General features: G+C 36.2%; 1 protein-coding gene across 6 annotated transcripts in view; it reads right to left on the reverse strand.

The window, feature by feature from the left end:
• Positions 1-23,989, reverse strand: part of LOC124110784 (inositol 1,4,5-triphosphate receptor associated 2-like) — a 177,356-nt gene that overhangs the window by 6,685 nt on the left and 146,682 nt on the right. For 3 of the 6 annotated variants that reach the window (XM_048384574.1, XM_046470209.2, XM_046470200.2), the window contains exons 32-37: positions 17,594-17,725; positions 10,939-11,036; positions 9,399-9,448; positions 9,026-9,075; positions 6,593-6,673; positions 2,678-2,743 (exon numbers count right to left, since the gene is read on the reverse strand). In XM_048384574.1, the coding sequence (XP_048240531.1) occupies positions 2,678-2,743; positions 6,593-6,673; positions 9,026-9,075; positions 9,399-9,448; positions 10,939-11,036; positions 17,594-17,725 (477 nt within the window). Of the gene's footprint in view, positions 1-2,677; positions 2,744-6,592; positions 6,674-8,495; positions 8,547-9,025; positions 9,076-9,398; positions 9,449-10,938; positions 11,037-17,593; positions 17,726-23,989 lie in introns of all 6 variants that reach the window. The other 3 variants (XM_048384575.1, XM_046470217.2, XM_048384576.1) reach the window with 3 other exon arrangements.

Genomic DNA, 23,989 nt, shown 5'->3' on the forward strand with positions numbered 1-23,989 from the left:
CAACTTACAAATTATACTTACCTAACTCATTAACTAATCTGATATTGAGATGACATTTTGATATGAGCTAATTGTCCGGATCATTCTCATTTGTATAGACTTCCTGTATTTTTACATTCAATGGATTCAGTTACAGGATTCACCGTTTTCATACTATTTACAGTTTTAGTAATATTTAGTGTTCATTTTTTTTTACACATATTTCATCCAAAATTTTAAATGTTTTTTGACAATGGAAGAGTGTGATGTGTCAAAAGTAAATTGCTTGACATGATGATGAATGGTTCAACAATAGAATTAGAGATGTTAATGAATGACAAATTGCAATCATCATTTTACAATCGTGAGGTCATCTTGACATGACCTAATTGCTGCAATTACTCCAGGAATGGAACATTGTAAATGGATGATTTATTTGGATGAATTGTTTGGAATAACTTGCAATAAAATCACTATTGTTAATAAAAATTCCAGAGTTGCTAAAACAAAAAACTACACCACTTATGTTTTATTAATTGTTTTGTTTGAAACTACAATTATCAATAATATTTCAATCTAGTACCAGACAGTGAAACAGTGGATATTGTTGTTTTTACAAAATTTACCAAAATATTATGATAAATCTTGATTATAATTAGATGGTGCTATCACAATATTTCAACTGACAGAATAAAATTTCACATTGAAATAACTTTCAATTCATTCCCAAGTTCAGACATCTGAAAGAAAAAATATTCAAAATACCGGAAATCCTAATGTCCCTTGAAATTACATCATGCTGAATAGAACTATTCAAATGAGAACTAGGGTGGGTTTTGTGTTACAATCCATTTTGACAGAACAACTTCAGAAAGCTGTCAAAATATTTCTTTCACATTTAATTGCCCTTAAAGTTTCACAATTTCTTAAGCGTCATCATCCTGTCCTAAATATTCACATTTAAGTTTCACACGATCCTTGAAACAAAAGTCAAGGCTGAACCTCATCTATGAAAAACAATTATCACAATGAACAAAAGCTACTGAAGAGCGTGGTCACACATATAATTAACTGGACACGAGAAATAATGAATATGATAAAACAAGAGATGAGAAAGTTGGGTGGAGGGCAGGATGACCGATAGCATTGATCTCCGCAGGTGGGGTATTGTGAAATGTGACATGTGGAGGACAATGGGGGTCCCCCTCAAGGCCTGTACCAGTCACAGTTGGGGGGACACGTATTGTTAGTGGGGACAGGATGATAATGTATGCTGGAACAGTCTATGGGAAAAATCTGACACTGCTACTGTACAATGGGCACACTATGGGTGATTTACTTTTGACAGAGGAGGAATAAACGGTGATTATGATGAGAATTAATGAAGCGGATATGACATTCTGGTCATTAGGCTATTTTCTGACTGTTTCCTGAAATCTCTGGAAATATTTGTAAGGTGACTAATTGATTTTAAGTGGTGGATGAAAACTCTAGAGATGGGAAGTGATAATGGTTGTTGTGCATTACGTAACCCTGAAAGGAAAACATTTCAATTCGTTGATGCATTAGGATGGAGTGAATGTGTGAGAACAGTCATCATATCTAATACTGAATCTAAAAATAACACTGTAACAGTAGATGGTTAGTTAAGTGAAAAAAATCTGTCTGAAAATTTATTCGGAAAGTGCAAAGAAAATTAAGATAAAAGTATTTTGACAAGCAACTGTTAGTGGACAATCTTGCAATACATGTGCTACATAAGACATCACACACATGTATCTACTTTCATAGAAAAACTACTGCTATCTACTCTATACAAGCAGAATAAACATTGGTAGCATGCAAATTAAACATTCACAATAAGTGTCACTTATTAAATCTATTATGTCATACTTCATAATACCACAGTACAATTATTTCAGATAAAGACAACTCAATTGTTTAAAAGAAATATGTTTTGATTAATGCCAAGTTATTATATCAATGTAAAATGATTATGTTTCTGTCAATAAGTACATAGTACTTTAACCATTAGCAATTTAGCAGATACCGGTGTTTCATTTACAGAAGATGATCACATGTTCAACATGTTTCCTGTTCAATAGCAAGAACAAACATTAATATGTGACTAGATTATGATGCTGAATAAGCAAATCTTGCTAGCCATTTGCAGGAAATTAGAATCACGAGTGAGTTGGGTTTAATGCCGCTTTTAACAGTATTCCAGTTATATCATGACATGTCAGCTTAATGTGGGAGGAAGCCCCAAGTGATGCAGGTCTGAGACATTTACCACTTCGGTGAAACCCAAGAGCACGGGTATGGTGCTGACAATCGTAGAAACATAATCGGGGCGAACTGGGATTCAAACCCACAATCATAGGTTTCTGGCGTGCCCAAGGGACGCAACTCTGCACAGCGAATCCCGGGGCCTTAGACGACTGGGCCACCCGTGCCTCCCAAATTAGAATCGGTTAAATATATGCAACTCAATAGGAACAAACTAATATTGGTTTGAGATCGTCATAGATAAATCATCACAAATGCATACAAATATATGCAACATGATGCTTTTAATAGTTTGTATGAAAAATAAGCTTAATCACTATTTTATTTTATTTCCGCTAAAGAACCGAGAACAATATGTGTACTGTTAAAAGAGTTGAACTGTTACATGTTATCCGACTATCGGACTCACCTCATCATCAGTTACAATCTCTTTACTGCCTCCATGCTGCTTGGGTTCCGTAAAGAAAGGATAGTCCTATGAAACATGCATGCATGTCAGTTAGAAACATCTACACTAATCTGCTACATGGCACTACAGAGGCGTAGATCCTGAAAGACTAGCGGAATTAGTACAGAGCATGTAATTACTGTTATTGTTTCTAAACTTGTGTTAATAATCAACAGGCTCGAAAGACTCCTGGCATCCATATTGAAATCTGCTTTTAAGTATACACAATAGAATCTTAATTGGAGGTCAAATGAAAACTATATTTTAGGCCAAAAATAATAGTTTGATTTTTAAGACAAAAAACTATTTCAAAATAGTATATTTTAGTGTAATCAAACTTTAATTTACATAAATTTGATTAAATGATTTACTTCAGAACACAAATTATGTTTACCCAATATGATACTATTTTGAAATGAAACAGAAATCATGCATAATTGATAACAGGACAAATCTTTCTTCAGTGAGTAATGTAAACAGATGGCAACTAGGCTAAACTCAAATACAGACTTGTGATGTTTATATTCTCATAGTGATCCATCTGCTGTCAAACAACTGACCACAGATACAGATTTATTCACACATGTTATATTAACAATGTTTTCATTGGGAAGCCTCAGTAAATATTGTCGTCTCTAGTCTGTCAAGCGTCACCAAAGGTGTATCACTACAAGAGAGAGTGAAGCAGTTCTTATGACAGCTGGCAAGCTCAGCATTTCGGAACACAGGCCTAACTTGTGCTTGCTTGAGATACTTTCTAAACACCACTCTTGAGAAGGTGTAGCAACTCTTTATTACACAAAGACGGGGCTGAAATAGCATGATTGGAGTTTGCTTCCTGTTGGAGGACAATTTTTGATAGACATTTGACAAGATAAAATATAACATATGGCAAACCACAACATAATGCCCCTGTTTAGGGGACTGGTGTACTGTAATACATTATTCATAATAAGGTTGACAGGTGAAAGGATCTTGAAAGAGGACATGGTTTATTATTTGTAAATTTCTTTGAAAATGTGACTCAATAAAAAAAAAGTGGGTGATTACAGCTTAAAGAAGATGAAAATAAGAAAAAAAGAAAATTTATTGAAATCAATTATTTATTGTTAAAAAAATATATACCTTTGAACGGAACACCTGAATTTTGAAATAAACCGCCAATTATATTAAAAGGCATTTAATATTTTCAAATGGTGACTAGACAGTTATGATGAGTCAGACAAAATCATACTTTCAGGCACTGTCAAATGAAAATTTGCAGAAATGAATCATATTATTCAGTAACATACAATTTGGGTGTATTAAAATGTTTAATTAAGTCAATCAGTTTTAAATTTATCATCATAGACCATAGCCAATTTCTTATCACAAAAAATCAATTACAAGTGGGTGTAAAACAAAACAGAATAGGGATCAACATCACTGCTTGGGTAAGGGGGATAAACAGTGGGGATCTGACAGGGTTAAGATGCTGTTAAATCACAATATGCAGCAACTATTTGTTCAGGTGGATACAGCCTTAAGCCAAATGGCAACAGACAAGAGGTAACACTCAGGGGCTAGGTAACACAATTAGGGGAGAAAGAAAGTATGGCCCATACATAAGGCAGAAGAAGGGCTAAGAACAAGTCCTTTAATAAAAGTGGCACAAGGTTGTGAGGTAATTATGAGGCAACAGAGCCTCCTCTACCATGGACTGGATGTAGCTGGGATGAGAGGACTCCTTGTGGGATATGTCATCTAGGGCCAGGGATAGGGCTTGTCCTGGTAGGGGACTTATTGTCTAGAGGTGTTAAGAACATGATACACCTCACCTAAAGGGATTTGCTATTGTTTTGTGTCTGTCACAGTCACTAAATGTCAGGATTAACAAAAGATTGGAGTTTTTTGTGTACCTGCCTACTTCCAGCTCTCCAGTGACCAGATTTCAATGATACTCCTGATACTTACATAACTGCTAAAAACAAATTAACCTTTGGACAATTCTAATTGCATTTGGGGCAAAACAGTTTGAGAGATATTTTGCTATTGGACATTGATTGGTACTTGTGTGAAGACTGTTGTTGACCCTTAACAGTAACCTAATGATCACTCTTTTGTCACACATGTAGCTAGGCCCTTCAGCAAATTGTAGTAATGGACTATTTGGTTGCAAGCAATTTATATGCTTGTGATTATCCTGCAAATCTTTTCAGTGTTCATGACACTCTTACAAATGTGTTTTCAGTCAGTCAAAACTACATTTAATGATTGCTCTTGAGGCTATAGTAAGTAGAATGTATCTTCATCTTCATTACAGGGACACAATGGGATGATCATTAATAGATAACAGATCAAATCATGCATATCTGTAAACAATGTAAGTTCCATCTATCTACTGATTAAAACATTTAACATGCAATACATGTATTCAGATAGAAATATCTCCACTACTATATGCACATTCAACAGATGCATGCATCTAAGGCAGGTAGTGACAAATACATGCAGCAAGGAAGAATAATTTCATATTAGAACAATTTGGATTATGAATTAAAAATATCCTTAGTATGAATAGCTAAGATAATTTTGGATGAAGAGTGGTTCGATGCTGTGTCAGTGTCATATGATTATGAAAAAGGTGATGTGTTGTAATCCAGGTTAGCATGGGATCAACATCAGTAGCGATGTCCCAATACCACAGAGTGAGAACTTTGGCACCACAAAGGATGAGGGAGGTATAGCTGGACAGGAATGGCACTAGACTCTGATAACACTGGTTACATAACAGCGGTCCGTTACATTATGTGTAAAGCTATTAAGTATTTGATATGCACATGTTATCAGACATGCTGTAAATATCACATGGGATTACAATGCATCCCTGATAACAATTGACAGAAGAAGTGAATGATTATTTAGATTACAAGATGAACTCCATGGAAACAGGATAACTGTATTTGCATGTTTCAGTGAGGAAGTGGATATCTACAATCAATCAGGCCTTGATGAATCCAAATTACCTAGAATCACTTCTACAAATACAATTTCAAATACACAGATTACCATTAGTCATGAGTACAGTGTTTAGAGTGTTAGTTAGGCAGGTGTTAACGTGGGGGAGAGATATGATGTAATATACAGGTAAGCATAGGCAAACTGTGCAGACAGATCTGGGCTAATGTTGAGTCATCATTGGTCCTTGTGTGAGATAAGAAACAGATGATGATAGTAATTAATATTAATTACATGTTGAGTATTAATAAGCAAAGATGAGATGAGCAGAGATAAAGATTTACAAATATCAGAAGCAGTTAGCAGGTGTGAGGTGCTCTCTTATCAAAGTCTGAAATTGGAACATTATTGATATATCTGATGAAATGTTACTGACAACAGTTCATATTGAGATACAAGGTTTTGTATTTCTGATACATTCGTACAAATTAACTCATCAATCTAATTTTAACACATTTAAATTTACTTAGCCAAATAGATAAATATTATTAGATAAGAAAATATTGCTAGTAGAATATTTTATCATAATTAATGATTTCCTATAGATAATTTGAAAATGAAAACACTTGAGAACAAATTAGTTACACTAAGAATTATCAATATATTTAGGTTAGAAAAGAACTATTATTATTATTATTTTTCATTGTTTCACAACAGAATGATATTGATGCAATAGAGACATGAGCAAGTGAAATGTGCTGTAATAAAGTGAAATGGTGAGATAATATGCAGAGAAGCATGTGATACAACAATAGTTGATAGAAAAAAAACAGCACTTTGCCGAAAGAAGCACTGTAGAGCCAGGCAAAGTGTTGAATGATGGGGTGTGCACAGACGGTATGACCACGTTGTTTGTGGGGGTGAGGTTATGATCCTTACCAATGATGCTGAGTGTCTGAGAAGGGGGCTGCCTGCGCCACCACACATCCGCGGCAAGACAACCTCACTTCTCCGTCTTGTCTACAGGACACATCATATAGGTTGGCTTATACTCTAACAATTCTCTCTGGGATACTTCATAATCACACAAAGCAGGGTTATATTTGGGACCTTTTAAGGGCAGATTATATTCACACTATAAGAAAAAATGTCATGTTTCAAATGTAAATTCATTAAAATAGATTCAAAATATTTTAGCTTGGATACAGGAAAAAGTTGGGCTTCTTATTATAAATTTGCAACTAAGCAAACTTTATGAAGTGCTGCCACTGCCACTGGCTTCAAATAAAACCCTGAGATGAGACTTACCATGGTTGATCAAAAGTTTGATAATAAAATATGATGAACACAGCGGTAGAAACTAACATTTTTAGTCCACTAGTCCTCACAATAATAACATATAGCAAAACCCTTAAAAGTGGCAAATTTCTATTAGTCCTTAAGATATCTTAACTACTGAGCAGTTTTGCAAGGACTACAGTATATAGTTATTCCTTCAACAAATCTATGCATGTTGCTACGTCTGTTACCTCGAAGTCATCAGGGATACCAAGGATAAGTTTGTTTCATGTAAACAAGTTCATACCAACTGACACCACACTAACGATATGACCACATGTTCTTGCTGCCATTCTTAAATATGTGTTTCAGACAAATTCCCATGGGAGACCTAGAAATAACAGTCTAAACTCCATGTGCAATAAAAGATTCACATCTTGAAATCTGTTATTACAGAATCTGCAACTGTAATTTAGCAATGACACGGACCATTCAACAACACCCTCCCCCTAATGCCGACCACCTGTGCCAAAACAACAGTGAACTGTACTGGTTCGGTAGTCATTTCCAACACAAGGGAGATAACTCCAAGAGGACTGATCCTGATGACTATAAATCTTGACACTTGTAACACCATCTGTATAGAATCTAGCACCAGGAACACCTGAAGTATCCTTGCTGAGAGGAACTGATCCTAAACCTGTGTAAACATCTAGATATTTATGGAGATTGGGCTGATGAGTTATCAATGCTTGTATGGACGGAGAAGCAAGTGGGGGGCTGCCTCATCAGGGAAACTGATAGGTCACCACGGCAAGATGCTGGTATTGTCTGTTTGTTCTAATGCACTAAACTTGTTGAACGACAAGATAGTGATGGATACGACTAGAAATATTGACATGAACAGATGCTTGTGAAACTTGTCAGTTTTCTTATTTGGAAAATAATCAAATCTGTTGTTGACTTGTCTGCAAGAGTAGCAGCAGTGGTGTGTGTTGCAAATAAAATGAGCGATTACTGGGGTTATGTGATAACTGTATCAAATTATTGAAACGCCATTCATTCATTGTAAAATGGATGTTACTACTGCACAAATCAGTTCAAAGGATGAACAATGCATGAGAACATCTACCTGCAAATCATATTCTGAATGCATGTGCAAATCACAGCAAACAAATATATGCCCACGTTCAAAGAGCATTCAATGTATGGTATAATGCAACCAAAAATATAATAAAAAACATAAAACAAACAAAAAGCTGATACAAATCAAATCTACATTTAAAAATGTTTGATGCAGGACTTTAACACTATAAAGCAAAATAAAACTGAAGCATTAAATTAAGCAAACTGGCACAAATTGACAACTCAGTTTGACAACTACAATGGAAGCATGAAAACGGATTCTACAGGACAATGATACAGTTCTCAATGGCAACCAACATCAACCGTAATAGCTACATCTATAGCTGACTGATTATGTCTAGATCTATACAACACCAGCTGACTGACAGAGAGAGAGAGAGAGAAGAGAGCAAGGTCAAGGTTGTGGACCATCCAGTACCTTCTCCTTAGAACCACCTGGACTAGGGGATCGGCTACGAAGATGAGGAAGCTAAATTGTCAAGTTAAACCAACATTTAGTGTCTGGCAAATGAAATCAAACATAGACAGATAACATCCCTAGGCCATGTTCTACCAAAGGCGTTATGACTGTCATAAGTCTATATTACAGTGTGGGAGTTATAACAGACACAGCATTACCCTTTCTGGAATAAGGTCCTAAAATATAACATAGCTTCAGAAAACATGAACTCTACCAAAACATGACAACTACCACAAAAAAAACCACTATCAAATGTGTCTAAAGGAAAATCAATATGTACAAATTTCATGACATGATTTAATAAGAGTGAAAAGAATGCAAAAGTGTCATCTCCGGAACTACAACATCCAGTGATGTCCATGAATAAAAGATATCTTATATTGATAGAGAAATTTCTAAAAAGTATCAATAATTCGGAATCTGAAATCAGTGAGTGACAGGTAATCATTGTCACCTGGTCAAGAATCACATGTAAGGACAATACATACCCTGAGTGGGGCAGACAAGGCAGCAACTGACATCGACCGATTGGACCGATCTGTGAGGGAAATCATCACAATAAAACTGTTATTAGCAGGAACACAGGCTCCAAACATTTTTATTTGAGAATAAATTGTGTGATGATTCCTTTTTAATGTTTGTTCTACATAAATCCAATATATATAGGAATATAGGAAGGGACAATATATATAATGAGAATAATGTACAATGATGAAAAGCTAATTGTGCTTTACATAAGAAATAATCGTCATACTTTTGGGAATATATTTATGAGCCTGACACTTCTATTTTCAAAACTAAATGACTGATGAAGGAGTTTTGATTCCTGTACATAACAGTGCAAGGAGTAAGGCAACAAACCTAGATCATGAAGAACAGACTGCCCAAAAGGCTTGTCGTGCAAAATTTTTCTGAAAAAAATATAATTAAGCAAATGATACATTATGAAATGCAGTGCTGAATGTATATATTGATGACAAGATGATTAAAGGATAAGATAATAAAATTAATGTGCTTAAGTTGTGTAGTATTTTCATCAATATGATTCAAACCAAATGTTTTGGAAAACAAGTAATAAAAGTCCCAGAGAAGCTAAAGATTTCGGTTTGTTATTATCATTTATTGTTGATCATATTCCTAAGAAAACCACTTTTATAAACCCCTTCAATTGTGCACAGAAAAATGTAATAAGTAAGGTAAAATCAGAGCTACTTTAGTGTGTAGATTCCAGGGCTGAATGGGTCACCAAGACCCCATACTTGTCAGAGCCAGCAAGTGAGGACAGATAATGGTTAAACATCTCACCTTGTACAAAACAAATAAAATAGTGCATCTACCAGAGGCAAGGGAGTTAACTGAGTTAAAGTTCAGTTTCCACCCTTGCCAAACTGGGCTGGAATTTTGGAGTCATATTTTGGCTGGACTAACAAGTCTATGCAAAGTCCAATCAAAATCACATAACGAAATCGACATCCGGTTCATGAACAAATATGGCGACTGTCGATTGCAGGATTTGCAAAGCATGTGAACCATCATCAACTGATTGTCGAAAGATATCTTTACAAAAGTTTTTTTATTAATCTATGTTCACAAGTGATTTGATGCACCTCGCGCGTATTATCAATCAGATTGTCTTGACTGGGTGCTGCAATTTTGTTTGAAACAAATGAAAGTGATATGATTGGTGGAATCTCATTGCTGAATAAAAGGGACATAACTTGTAACAGCCACTGGTGGCACTACAATTGAGCTACAAAGAATTCAAGTGTAGTTCCACAAGGGTGAAAACAGGATTTTGATAGTCAGTTAATGCCTAGCTTTGGGAAGATAAACATCGTTACGTAAAAACATATAAATGTAAAAAGCTACTCTGACATGATAAAAAGTTATCAGGTGGTTATAATGTGTAGCCTGGCTGATTGTGTATCATCTTGCTATCAGCCACTTGTTTGTCGAAACTAGATTTGATTATTTATAGGCTATCGTGATAAAGCTGGAATAGTCACTAACTCAATATCAAAGGGAATTGTGTTCATAAGGAGGTTAATAAATACTGAAACACACAGAAAAGGGATGGGTATTGGCATAAATTCCGTATTGCAATAAAATGCAATACAATGTGCTGCATTGCGATACGTCCTGCAATATATTTTTAGGGATGGGTACAGGCCAAAATGTTTCCTACAGCTGCCCTACCTCTGTTGCTCGGCATGGCCTCAACATCAGGGTCAGCCATGTTATATTAAATTAAATTAAATTAAATAAATTATATAAAATATGAAAACTCCAAAGTGATCTGACTGTATTGCAAACATTGGTTCACAGCTATCATATCGCGATATGCATTCACAGAAAGTTTGTATTGCAATTTACCGGTAAACCGGTAATACAGCGCACTCACCTGGCGTCCTCCAGCTCAGCGTGTTCCTTGTCATAGAGGGACCGGAGATGGTTGACGTAAGTGATCATAATCTCCATGGCTGTACTCATCCGGTTCTCCTGTCAAATAAAATAGTTTAGATGTGAGATCATCCGCAAAATAATTGTCTTTTTTGGACAATTTATTTGGTTATTCAACACATTTATTGTGAGGAGAACCGGATTAAAAGACGACACCAGTTTCACAGCATACAGCTACAGGTAGATGAAGCTGGACAGATAGAAAGAGGGGACCAAGATTGAAACGAAAAATTTGTGAGTGAGTGAGAGAGTGAGTTGGGTTTAACACTACCCTAGTGTTTCAGTTGCATCATGGTTTGTCAGCTTGAGGTGGTAGGAAAGCTCCAAGTGATGCAGGTCTCATACATTTACCACTTTGGTGAAACCCATGGGTATGGAGTATGGACACAGTAAGATGATAGCAAACCAATCAGGGTTCTTCTTTTAATTTGAACCCATGACCTTAGGTTTGAGATGCAACTCTGCACAGTGACTTGTAGGGCCATCAGGGCCATCAATGCCCCAAGAGAAATACAAAAGGAATAACTGGCAAGGGGGCTAGAGAGAAGGAGCATTTCAGAGACAAGAGGACACATGAAAACCATTGGGTAGATACGTCACTTATGGTGGGTGGGGGATGTTTCTGTTATTAGCCCACTGACTGTACATGTTAACATATGTTTCCTCATTACTCACAACTCTTTATATCTACAATGTAGCCTCAAAACTATCCCAGTGAGTCATGGAGATACGTTTTCTGTCTGAAAAGATTGTTCTGGTTTGAGATTTCAGTCAGTGTCCGACTTGAAAAAGCCTTTCAAAGATTTCTCACGGCTGTACACCATTATTTTGATCTCAAGACTGGCGCCAGCAAAACATTAGTGTCTAGAACAAGGACTTGAATAAACTGCATCACAATTACAGTAATATGTCATCATTTAGGATTGTTGTGATCTTGAAAGATAATATGACATTTTTTTTAAGGACAATTATTTCTTCTTTTTCATCTTTCTATAGATTAAGACTGATCATAATTCAGTTGCTATTGTATAGAACACACACCATTTACCTTCATTACATATTGAAACACGAAAGCAAAATGCTAGAATTAATTGAAATAACATGTTGGTGATCAAAATCTAGAATTACACCACGTACACATCCGTACATGATTTGAAAGGGCAAAGTAAACCAAATGGACACCCAGCAATGCCAGGGATACTAAAGTAGTGTAACCAGTAAATCACATGGCGAGGATTGCATCCAAAGTCAGTATTTTCTCAATATAACTGTGGACCAGACAAAGATTGAACAGGTTGATAAGGGTGTTTGTTTGAGTCATTGATCCCCAGACAAACAGAGGGGCTGACAAGTGAATGTTGACACTGGGTATTGTGAACACTGGGGCAGTCCTCCAGCTCCTGTAGCTTGAGACAACTGTCAATACTCCTGGCCTTATGACATCAATGCAAACTTAGTTTTACATCTTATTTCATGACGTGGACTTTGTGTGTATGTCAAATGTACCAACATGGCTTGCATGGGTGGGTGGAACTGTTAGTGTAAGGATCTACTTAGTTATGCTAATGTTGCTAACTCCACCTGTTGGTATAGTCAGAGAACTCGGGACGGTTACCTAAACAATCCCAACAACAACAATTTTCAGCTTAATCTAAATCAAAGTAGATTATGCAAAACAGTCTCATGACTGATAATGTTGACCAAAAAATACAGCATGTCATAAATCCAGGGTCTGGTCAGATGGTTTGGAATGTTGTTGGTCCAAAACACTTGGTCCTTCGTCCAAGGTATGACATGATGCATCCCAAGTGTGTTGGTCAAGAGGTGGTAATAATCAAGTTCATTTCTTCTAATCCAAATAAGATTTGATGTCACCATCCCCTTATACCACCAGATAAGAAATCAGGTCAAAAGGCTACCAGCCTGGGACCTTCATTGAGTGACATTTTGTGAACACTTTTAGAAACAGTGTAGCAATATCATGGCTTCAGGTATTCCTGGGACAAATTCACCATTTTGTGAAGAAACTCCAGCCCAGGTCTTATGGCTCAACAAGCATTTCTGCTTTAGTCTGTCTGAAAATTCAACAAGAAGGCATTTTGCACATTTTCTTTAAGCTATGACTGCAATCATGCCCATATTTGGCATATGTCAATGGGAAATTAATGCATAGCATCATATTCAAATTCAGAATTTTCATCCGAAAAATACAATTTTGTTCATTTAGTTACCGTATTTGACGTAATAAGCGCCCGGGGCGCTCTCAAAATTAGAAATAAGGTGCTCTTAATAGAATATGATTTTGGTGAAAGAGTCGAAAGATCGTAATTTTTATGTGGTTTCTGCTGACAGCCTGAAATGATACAAAAGAAAAGTATGTGCGTATTATACACGACAGATATATTTTACAGAATTTAATTGCCCGTAATTAAGGTTGCATATAACACACGAGTGCGTATTATACACGAATAAATGTACACGAATTGCGTACATTGATCAGTCGGAAGGGTGCTAATTGGGATTGTTCCACAAGCCAATATATTGGCAAATATCGCTGTGGGTGCTTATTAGAGCGGGGCGCTTATTACGTCGAATATGGTATCTGTATTTGCACAGGCCTAAGGCCCTGTGTTACATGGGGGCATGCACATATGCAAGTACAGTGACCTCATTTGCTACGGTCAGATGACACAATGGGCCTGAAACTTATGTCATCTGTCACACGAAACACTTGCATTGAACTCTGAGGTGACAGGTGACACACAGGTCAGGTGGACTGAGTAAACTCACCACAACCCAGCAAGCTTCTTCTGTGGTCGCACCCCTGCCCATGCATGATCAGATAAAGATTACCGGAAATATAGACCAAAAATTAAAGAATAACCAAAAACATTATTTCCACATGTACCTTTGCCATATGCTACATTATTTAATTTGTCATTGCTTTTGACTTTGAACAAAATTCTAACCTTTCATATCAGTCAGCCCATATATTAGCCACCTCATCTTGGTTTCTTGGACTGGAGGATTTTTGACCATTGGATTGTCAGCTCAATTTGTCAATGAACCAAAGGATAATAAAACCTTGCATGCAAACTCAGTAACCTCAATATTTTTAGTCCATCCTTCCAATAGACAAATGGTCAACAAAACTGATAACCACTTACATTATTTGTCATTAGGACAGTACACTTAATATTTGGTCGACTTATTTAAAGAAATGATATGTGCATGTACCAAGGATTTTTCCCAGGTCTTTCCATTTGTGAGTTCTAGAGACTCTCGCTAGTGATTTTTTGGAGTCCCAGGCATGAAAATGGCATCCCACTGTGACCACTGTATCAAAGATATATGAGATTTTCCTAGTTTGAAAAACAACAACATAGCAACTGTGAAAATTGGATATGGTCTGTAATATTTGTGTTTGCTAAAATGGCTACGATTGAACTGGTTGTAATGATTCAAACAGCCATATACTTATTTGCACCCAATGGGAACCTCCATAAAAATTATTTGCATCCATTCTAAATGTTTATGCATATCGAACTCAATACTTTAAATCATGATATACTTGTTGGAACCCAAAGGGAAGATTCCTCTGATATCCGAGTCTAGAAATGAGATCAGTTGATTTAAACTCTCTTTCATCATATAGTCCCTTCATGACTTTTCACACAAAAATTTGCACTAAACTTGTATTCTGAATTGATTTGAATGCTATTAATCAATGAGAGGATGACTAAATGTTTCAGTTCTCTTTTCATCTTTGAAGGTTCTCATTACTTGGCTGAGGGTTACAAATGTCAATGGCCCATCAGGCACGTAGCATGGCCATAACTCAATATGTTATGCATTACAAATGCTGATCAGCAGGAGGATATTGGTACAGTTGTGTTTATCTTTCAATCTGACTTCTAAATACATCATCCGAAAGCACCAAATTTGTGTCCCTTGTTATATGTTTGATAGAACAAAGTTCCCAGGGAGGAAGCAGTCTTCATGATAAATATAACCACAATAACTTTATTGAGATGTTCCCTGCAGATTAATCATACAATCAATGTCTACATAATCTAAACGCTAGAGATAACGATAATTATATGGTCATCTAATCTGCTGTACTGAATTTCAGTGTTATTAATTCACATATTCAATGGCCAAATAGTGATATATTTTGTTTCTTACATCGGCTGTTTGAATTTTATTCCTGAAAGCAGATCTACTTTAGAGATCTACTAATCTGACATTTATTACTTGTAAAAACACTAAGCCGTGACATTTTTACCTGTCGGTAATAAAATGACTCTGATGAAAGACATAAAACCACTGGACTGGTGTTTTACTAGCAGGGATTACATGGATTTGACAAAATTCAATGATGCACAGTTTGAAGTCTCCAAACATTCTGTGGAGTAATTTATAGCTGTGCTTCAAATCTATTAAACAGTAATGCTGAATTTAAACAACAGCGGGCAAAATCCCCAAGCCTCCAGACAAGGTGGTTCTGGGGATATCAAAACCTACTAATTCAATGGCTAGGTGGAACCCATTCAAACAATTGTTTAGGATGACAATTTGAGCTTGCTAGTAAACTGACCACAGAATGAGGTTCAATAGCCCTGACCAGTCATAGGTGGCTAATAGAGTGACCACCCACTGACCCACGACATTGCTGCTCTTGAACCTCAGGGACCATCTCAAAGCCATAGAGAAATGAAACATATATCAGATGCTTATATAAAGGCACACTTAGATACTCTAGTCTAAATAAAGCTGTGGATGAAATAAAGCCTGTCAGCTAGTCTAAGTCTGTGTCTGATGTTCATCAAGCCTTGGAACCTGAAAATATCCATATTTTTCCAATATTGATATGCTCTTTGCGATACGACGTTTGCAGTTAACATAACTTGCAAGGATTACTTTGTGGAATGGCCCCCTGGTAGACTAACATCTAGTCTCTGAAATGAACATATCCTACAGACGAAAAACAGTTGTTAAATTATCTTAATTAAAATATAATAAAAAGGACAGAGCCAAGAGACTCTTTATTTTCAGATACTGACACTGCAGTAATCTAGATTTGCAAAACATTATAGACATTATAGACTTGCATGGGCTGTATTGGATATATTTGTATCAGGGTCTGTATGACAGACTAGCCTCCTGGTATGAAAGCAACATTGGGAAAGCACAACAAGGGTGTTTGAGATAAAACTGTTGAATAGCTGATATAACTGGTGAAAATAAAATTGCACAGAAATGCAGTGAAAATTGTTACCAATGCAAATATTTCAATCGTCACTGTAAAATACTGTTGGTTCCAAATGAAATGTCCATGCACTGAATCTTCTATGAATTAGAAAACACATAACCAAAATCTCCTGATAATATAAAATTCAATTTGACTTTTATGACATGATGATGCTTGAGATGCCCCCTCTCAGCATTGGAGTGTAACAGATTCTCTCTTGCATGTGGTCAGACTCTAATAGAAAACAGTTTCAGTACCACTGGGGCCATATATCAGTAGCCTTCAATTTATGGGGACACAAAGTAGGGAATCTTGATGGCCCATAAAGATCAACCAATAGTTTCTGTTACTTCATTAGTTGTGTGATTATATAAAGTCTACATCACACCTTGCAATCCACTGTACACTGTACACCCCAAAGACTACCCCTGTGTTGTAACTGGTACATAAAGAACACCACTGTTGCATGTTTTTACATAGCCCTTTTTCTCAATACTGTTTGATGATTGTCCATGGGAGTTGAACAGCTCTTTATTGAATACTTTAAGTCCTAACTTTACATAAGCTTTGGCTTAACATACAAGTTTACACACAGTTTAGCTGCTAATATAACCAAAGAGTTGATGGAAGTTTGGCAAGGTTACATAGCAGGTTACCTGATGTACTGTAATGTTCTACACTAGGTATTCTGCACTGGAGCTTGTAGAACAGCAATAACAGACCACACCTGTGGTATCTGCCAATACCTTTTATTGTTGTCAATTTCCTAACAATGGACTGCATCATATTACTGGCCAATGTTATACACCTGTTAATTAAATCAGAAAATCCTATACAGTCTGAATGGAAGTTCATGTAATAAAGGTCAATGAATTGATGTTTTGAATTCCATCAAATCAATGATGAATTTTGTCTGCAGATCGGATGAATTCATCAAATATTGTCTGAATATTTATCCCATCTGAGGAATATCATGATGTACAAAATAATCAGTATTCTTGTTCTGGACATAGATAGTAAGCTGATATCATTGGAAAAATAATAATCCAAATTTAAGTTAAGCGGCCAAACTGATCCAGTGGAACAATCCAGGTACCTGTTCTATGAAGCAATAGTAGCTCTGATTTACAGACTATTGTAAATCTATGATCGAGCATGGGAGTTATGATCAGTGTAGCACTAAGATTACTTTGTGGAAGAGGTCCATGCACAGTGGTAAAACGTTTACACAAAAATTCACCAAAAACTGATGATTCTTTCTCTGAATGTCTCGGTTTCTCCTTGAATCTGTAATGTTACTTTTGCTATGCCTAGGGACCTATGCCAGCTGCACATATAATATTACCTGTTGCACTGCACCAAACACCTCAGCTCTACTGGACACCTTGGCGGCTGACTGTTCCAGGATTTCGATGTGACCCTGGATTTTCTGTATTACATCTCGTAGCTTGGCATCAGTCACCGACTGGTTGAGCTCCTGAAAAGACAAATATCATGTACATTGAGAACTGGAAACAATAATAAACGTAGGCATTATTTCTTAGCTAAATGTTGCTGCTTAAAGACTGTTTGCATTAGAAAAAGAAAACAACTGCAAAAAACACTGTAACGTAATGAATTTCTGCTTCAGGTCAAACATTGACATTGACAAAACAAACATTGTCTGATTGCTTTATGTTTTACATTTGCACTGACCATGACATCTTCAGAATTTGGTGGGCACTATTGCTGAAGTTTGTCTGGCAAGGAATCCTGATAGGATTATCACAACTGAGCATTTCATTGCTGAACAGATTCTGTTCTCATGAGTCACATTTGAAAACTTTAGAAAGGTCATGGAAATGGCAAAACTCAACAGGTATTGTTGCTTACATAACAAAATGTTTTCTAGGCATTCCACTGATGATAACCAGTCTGGCACTGACATATGACAATGATATGCAAGAACATATATGGCATGTAAAATTCCCTTCAAACATACAACAGTTTTCTGTATGTCTGATATGTTTTTATCCGGTAAAAATATAGGTCCCCAGCAACATATGCTTGTAGTAAAAGGCAGCTCTAAGGATCAGGGTCAGGGCTCATTGACTTTGCTGATTTCATGTCATCGTATGCCAATTGTTTATGTTGATGCTCATGATGGCAATCACAGGACTGACTGGCCCAGGCACTATTATAACAGATCTCTGTCTTAGAGCTGGAATGGACATGATATGATATTAGGGGCCATTTCCCCTAAGGAATATGTTGAATCAAGAAATGAGGAAAACTTTCACAAATCATTGTGATAGGTACCAGTAATGTATATACAAATGTGACTTAGGCTGTTGATTTCAACATGTGTATGTTAGGACTAATAACAACACTAAATGCTTGGTAAAGCTAAAAATGTGTCAAACACACTGTCTTAAGGTTTTCAGGAAGTGTTTTCTAATTTCTGAATTATGAGTAAGTATTTGACCTTAGCTGATTTTCTCAGGGATAAAAACAGTACAAACATATGTTATCAAATGCATCTTAATTTTTAGTTTGAAAAGTCACCTATTTCCACTCATGTTAACCATACTCATGTATTTGATCACATCAGAAGTTAAAAACAACTGTATTAAAGAACGGTTCATTGTCAGCCATTTGTGCATGAATGCTGATGTTCATAACAATATTTCAAACATTGCTGCAACTTAAACAAATTTGCCATTTCCATTGGACCAAGAAGGCTTTTATCCAACCATCTTACACCAATTCAATATGGTATTTGTGAACCAAATGTTACCTTGATTGTTTAGATTTCATTCAAATGTATCAGGTCTCTTAGGTCAGACTTTCAATGAAACATCGCTTCTGCTTTGGCTCATCAATGTTCAAAATTAAGGATGAAAGTCAAGGAGTCCTTGTCTTAACCTTAATGTTATTAATTACAATTTTGAGGTACCCAGATTTAAATTCTACTCAGCAAACCTCAAGGATCCTCTCAATTTTGAGACTGCTCAGGTTTATCCTGCCAAACTTCCATATGTAATTGATATTGATTTCTAACACCATGCAGCTTAAAGAACATAAGCTGATGCTGTGAAAACAGTTGACGTAATTCTTAATCTTATTTGCATTGTGAGCATCCTGTTCATAAACCATTTGAATTCTGTATAAAAACTAATGTGATGGGGAACTGAAGAAATATTTGTCATGACATGTTTAAACATTATCGCCTGTTGACCTGTGTTCGTGCCGTGGTGATTAAGAAACCCCTAAAATGCAAGAATCAATCAAAATTCTGGCAAACCTTCATGACAGCACCAGAGTGCTTTAAGGGAAAATCAATAAATGGAAATGAAGATACGTGGGTGATTGGGAGAGAAGGAAGTAATAGCCGTGATTCGTGTAGAATGCTGGAAGTATTCGGTAAAAAGACCATCCTTGCTTAACCTCAGCCCCTGAAGACAGACAGATACACAGGAAGAATATTAGGAACAGAAAATATTTTCAGTTGATCACGTACAATTTCAGACAGTGTGTTTGTCCTCGATGCCCATTGGACATTTTAAGCCAGATCTGTCCAGTTAGCCAGAGCAAACATAACATCAGACTCAAGTTTCTGATAGCAATATATCCAAAGTGGAACCAAGCTTTAATGCATATATATACCAGTGCCAGGACCATCCTATCAGTGAAAGGTTGGATGAGGTTAGCCATATCGGTGCGTCAGTGTTTACCCTCTCTTCAGGGAACCTGTTGGCGTCATGCTAATAGCAGCATCAACAAGGCTACAATATGCAATGCTAATTCAATGCATATATCCAGAAGCATCATGAGGCTACAATATGTAACGCGAATTCAATTCATATATCCAGCAATATCATTGAGACTACAATATGTAACGCGAATTCAATTCATATATCCAGCAATATCATTGAGACTACAATATTTAATGCTAATTCAATTCATATATCCAGCAAAATCATTGAGACTACAATATTTAATGCTAATTCAATGCCTATATCCAGCAGTGTCAATGAGGCAACAATATGTAATGCTAATACAATTCATAATATCATATATCCAGCCCTCTATTGAGGGTACAATACGCAATGCAAATGCAATGCATATATCCCCGTGTAGAAAGCCACAAATTTTGCTTTAGACATATAACAAGTTATCGGTACAATAACAGTGGCTAAAGGCCTACTGAACCCTCATGAATACACATGGTAAGGTATTTATTGGGTTGTATTGATCCGTTATTCCTCCCTTGGACATTTACACACGAATACACAAACCAATTTATTCTAGTGAATTATTTGCATGACTAATTATTTAGTCTCTACAGGATTCTTCAGGCATATTCTTCACATTACACAGCTGATTTTGATGAATTCTCGCAAATTTAATTTAATTTGAAAAACACAGACTTTACCTTCTGTTCAAATATAATAAAAAAGCCTTTTGAGCATATTAATATGTGCTTCAGTGTTTCATTAGGCATGAACTAATAAAGCCATATGTTTCACAATAAGAAAATAAAAGTGACAAAACCCATTTCCATATTTATAAGAAATCTCTGCTGAAAACAAAGTCGATTGTATGATTCCGACTATATTATGAGCATATGTTTATGAATCACTATCAGAAAGTGATGATACCAGGCGTTGGCAACATCACAAACACATGCAAAGGCAAGTCAATTATTCACCTAAAAAACCAAAACCCACAGGAACATATGGTACAAGTCAAAGTAGGGAATTGCATCGGGCATCGTTCTTGTCACTGATTTGTCTTTTGACTAAAAAGCAACATCTTTTAGAGATTTATCATGCACACATATAATTAAATACTCTTGAAACAATGGAATGTAATCATGAATATGGAAATTTGCTTCATATTTGCGATTTGACATATCTGCATTACTGCACTTCCTCATACTTTTGGTTCAGTCACTGGGACTTAATCGCAAGTTATCAACATACCCAGCTGGCTGTTCAGGAGAACTGACTGGACAATATGCTGTTCTGCATACTCTCTGTTCCCAAAAGTAATATTGAGGACAAGATAATTCTGTAATTTTCATAGACATTTACAGGGACTGTTTATTTGATATTATAAACACACATTCTAATGCCTATCCCAATGTCCTTAGAAAACCCTTAAAAACATTTAAATCTTAACTGAAGAACACCATCATTTTCAGTTCTCTGCAAAGCCTCTTGGAGCTCCTTTCACAAGCATCATGTGAAATAAATCATCTTAATTCTAACATTGTCACTTGCAAAAAGTTGCAAATGTTTTACACCCAAATAGAAACTACTCATATTCAAGAATTGCTGGGTGTGAATGTTTTTATATGATCACCTGTTTCTGAAGTTATCGCTTTCTAAAATGGTTATAGCATTGCCTTATTTATAACTAACAATATGATGTGAAATATGAGTGATTTGTCAGAAATATCAATCACCAAATCATTCCTTATCCTAATTACACTCTTAGGTCTCTCCTCAGTGTAAGGTTGTTCTCCAACACACATTAAATAGAATCCTAAATGGGGTCTGATTAAGGAAGGAGCTGACAGTGACAGACAACTAGATGCAACCTACAAAGGACTCACTGATCCTTCAATGACAGTGGTGCCAATGGTATAAATCGAGCCCCAGATAAAGGTCATATCTATTTTACCTCACTTCGTTTTGATGGAGCTATTGTTCCAGAAATGTCCCAGCAATGAATTAGTTTTTTCATTCATGGAATGGGAATAAGGCACAGTATATATAGTGATTTGCCAAAACTCACATTTAATCAATGAGGTGCATCTTAGTCACAGTGTGATGCTACTTCCTTTTCATAACATTGTACAAATAAATTATTCAGTGTCCTGGGGTCCTTGGTGAATATGGTTAAAGTATTTGAACCTAAGCCTGTTACATCTTTCATTGTTAACATAAGGGGCGTGGTAAGACTCCTTTGACTTTCATCCTCAATTTCAAATGCTGCTACTGTTTCAGAAAACATCCCCATAAATCATATACTGGCTTAGAAACTTTATTCCCTTGGTCCAACCTGGAAGCTTACCGGTAATATGTCTGGGTATCTACAGGAGCGGTAGTTATTCAAATGAGTTAGTGTCTACTGTTTCTCAATACATGGACACAGACTGAGGGAGCGAGTAAGGTTTATGTTCCTTTAAGAATATTCCATCAATATCACGGCAGGGGACACCCAGGTCTTAAGCATCATGAGCAATCACTTTAACCATACCTATCAAATAACATCAAGAATTACTAGGAAACGTTCTTTAGTAATTTGAAACACATCTCTATTTTAATAAACAGTCATTATATATTGCCTTGGAACATAAGCGCTTCTTTGTAATGGTTATGTTACATAATTTAATTCCTTTCAACTTAAATCTTACATGGTATAAGAAAAAATATCAAATTAATGAATACATGTCATGTTGACTATTTCGTGTGTACAATTGATATTTGCTCCACCTCGGAACATACCACTGGCTCACGAAAGGGCATACAGCCAAAAATGAAGAAAGAATGATACAAGAAATTGTTTCTTTTCAACAAGTGCATATGCACCATTAATCTCAGATTGAATGGTTCCTTTGAAAATCGACACTGCATTTCTAAGCACTGAATTGGAAATGGTTGGGGAATTTTAATTGATACCCCCACCTAAATGGAAGTATTAATGGCCTACTTTTGTGAAGAAAGGTAATAATGTTCTTGGATCTTACAGTAGAGGATGCAACTTCCCCATTAAGTGACACATAAGCTTTTTGTCGGGGAGAATAATCGTTTGTGATGTTACAGATGACTTGACAATATTGCACCAGCAGCAGGGTTGATTAAAGTTCTTCAAAGGATAGGGGTAACAGGGTGCAAAGTTGCACAGTTTTATTAAAGTTCAGTCGATAGCGTGCTTGAACGACATTAGAAATATTTAAAATCAGTTTGCTGTTGTTTATTACATTATTAAATTCAATAAAATATGAAAATAACTAAAAATACCCCAATGATGCATAATGAATTGAGTGAAGAAAAATTGCTCTTATTAATCTATTCAGTGTTTTTACAGCTCCTGGCATCAAGGGAAAAGTATTTCATATCACACTGTAATTATATTGCCACTGAAGAGGACTTTAACTTTCTTCTAATCTGCAACAGGCAAAATGGACGAAAACCATCTGAATGTTTCTTGTGCCCACCCACCCACTTCTTAATCTTGTGAATTGGCATATGTATAATCCTGATTTCCTTCAAGATGTTGCCTCACATAGTCACTACACTGTCATCAAGAAAACAATCCACTCAAAATATGTAATTTTGGACAAGTGTCCTGAGATGGTTTGGTAACTAAATGAAGTGGTACCTTCCTCCAATACACCCCTTCAGCTTCTTTCCCCTTGTCGTCATTGTACAGTGTAGACTAGCCAACAAAGAATGCGGTCATTCAACAGAATTCTTGGATCAAATTGCCCCTTGCTTATGACATGATTTATGAAGCCCATGCTTAGTGTTCCCTGTCACGGTATTGCCAGGAGTATTGTAAAAAGCTGCACACACACTCATTTGTTTAATACCGTCTCAAGTCAGGCTTTTAGATCAGTTCATTTTCTAGGACACTGACTGATTGTCCAATGTCCAATACACTTTTTTCCAAATTTGGTGGTGATATTATGTTAAAGGAATGTCCCATCAATTGTTGATAAAGTCATGGAAATGTCCTAATGCTGTTTGTC

This window comes from Haliotis rufescens, unplaced genomic scaffold (genome assembly GCF_023055435.1).
Source record: "Haliotis rufescens isolate VD_foot unplaced genomic scaffold, xgHalRufe1.0.p SCAF_5, whole genome shotgun sequence".
Taxonomy (NCBI): domain Eukaryota; kingdom Metazoa; phylum Mollusca; class Gastropoda; order Lepetellida; family Haliotidae; genus Haliotis; species Haliotis rufescens.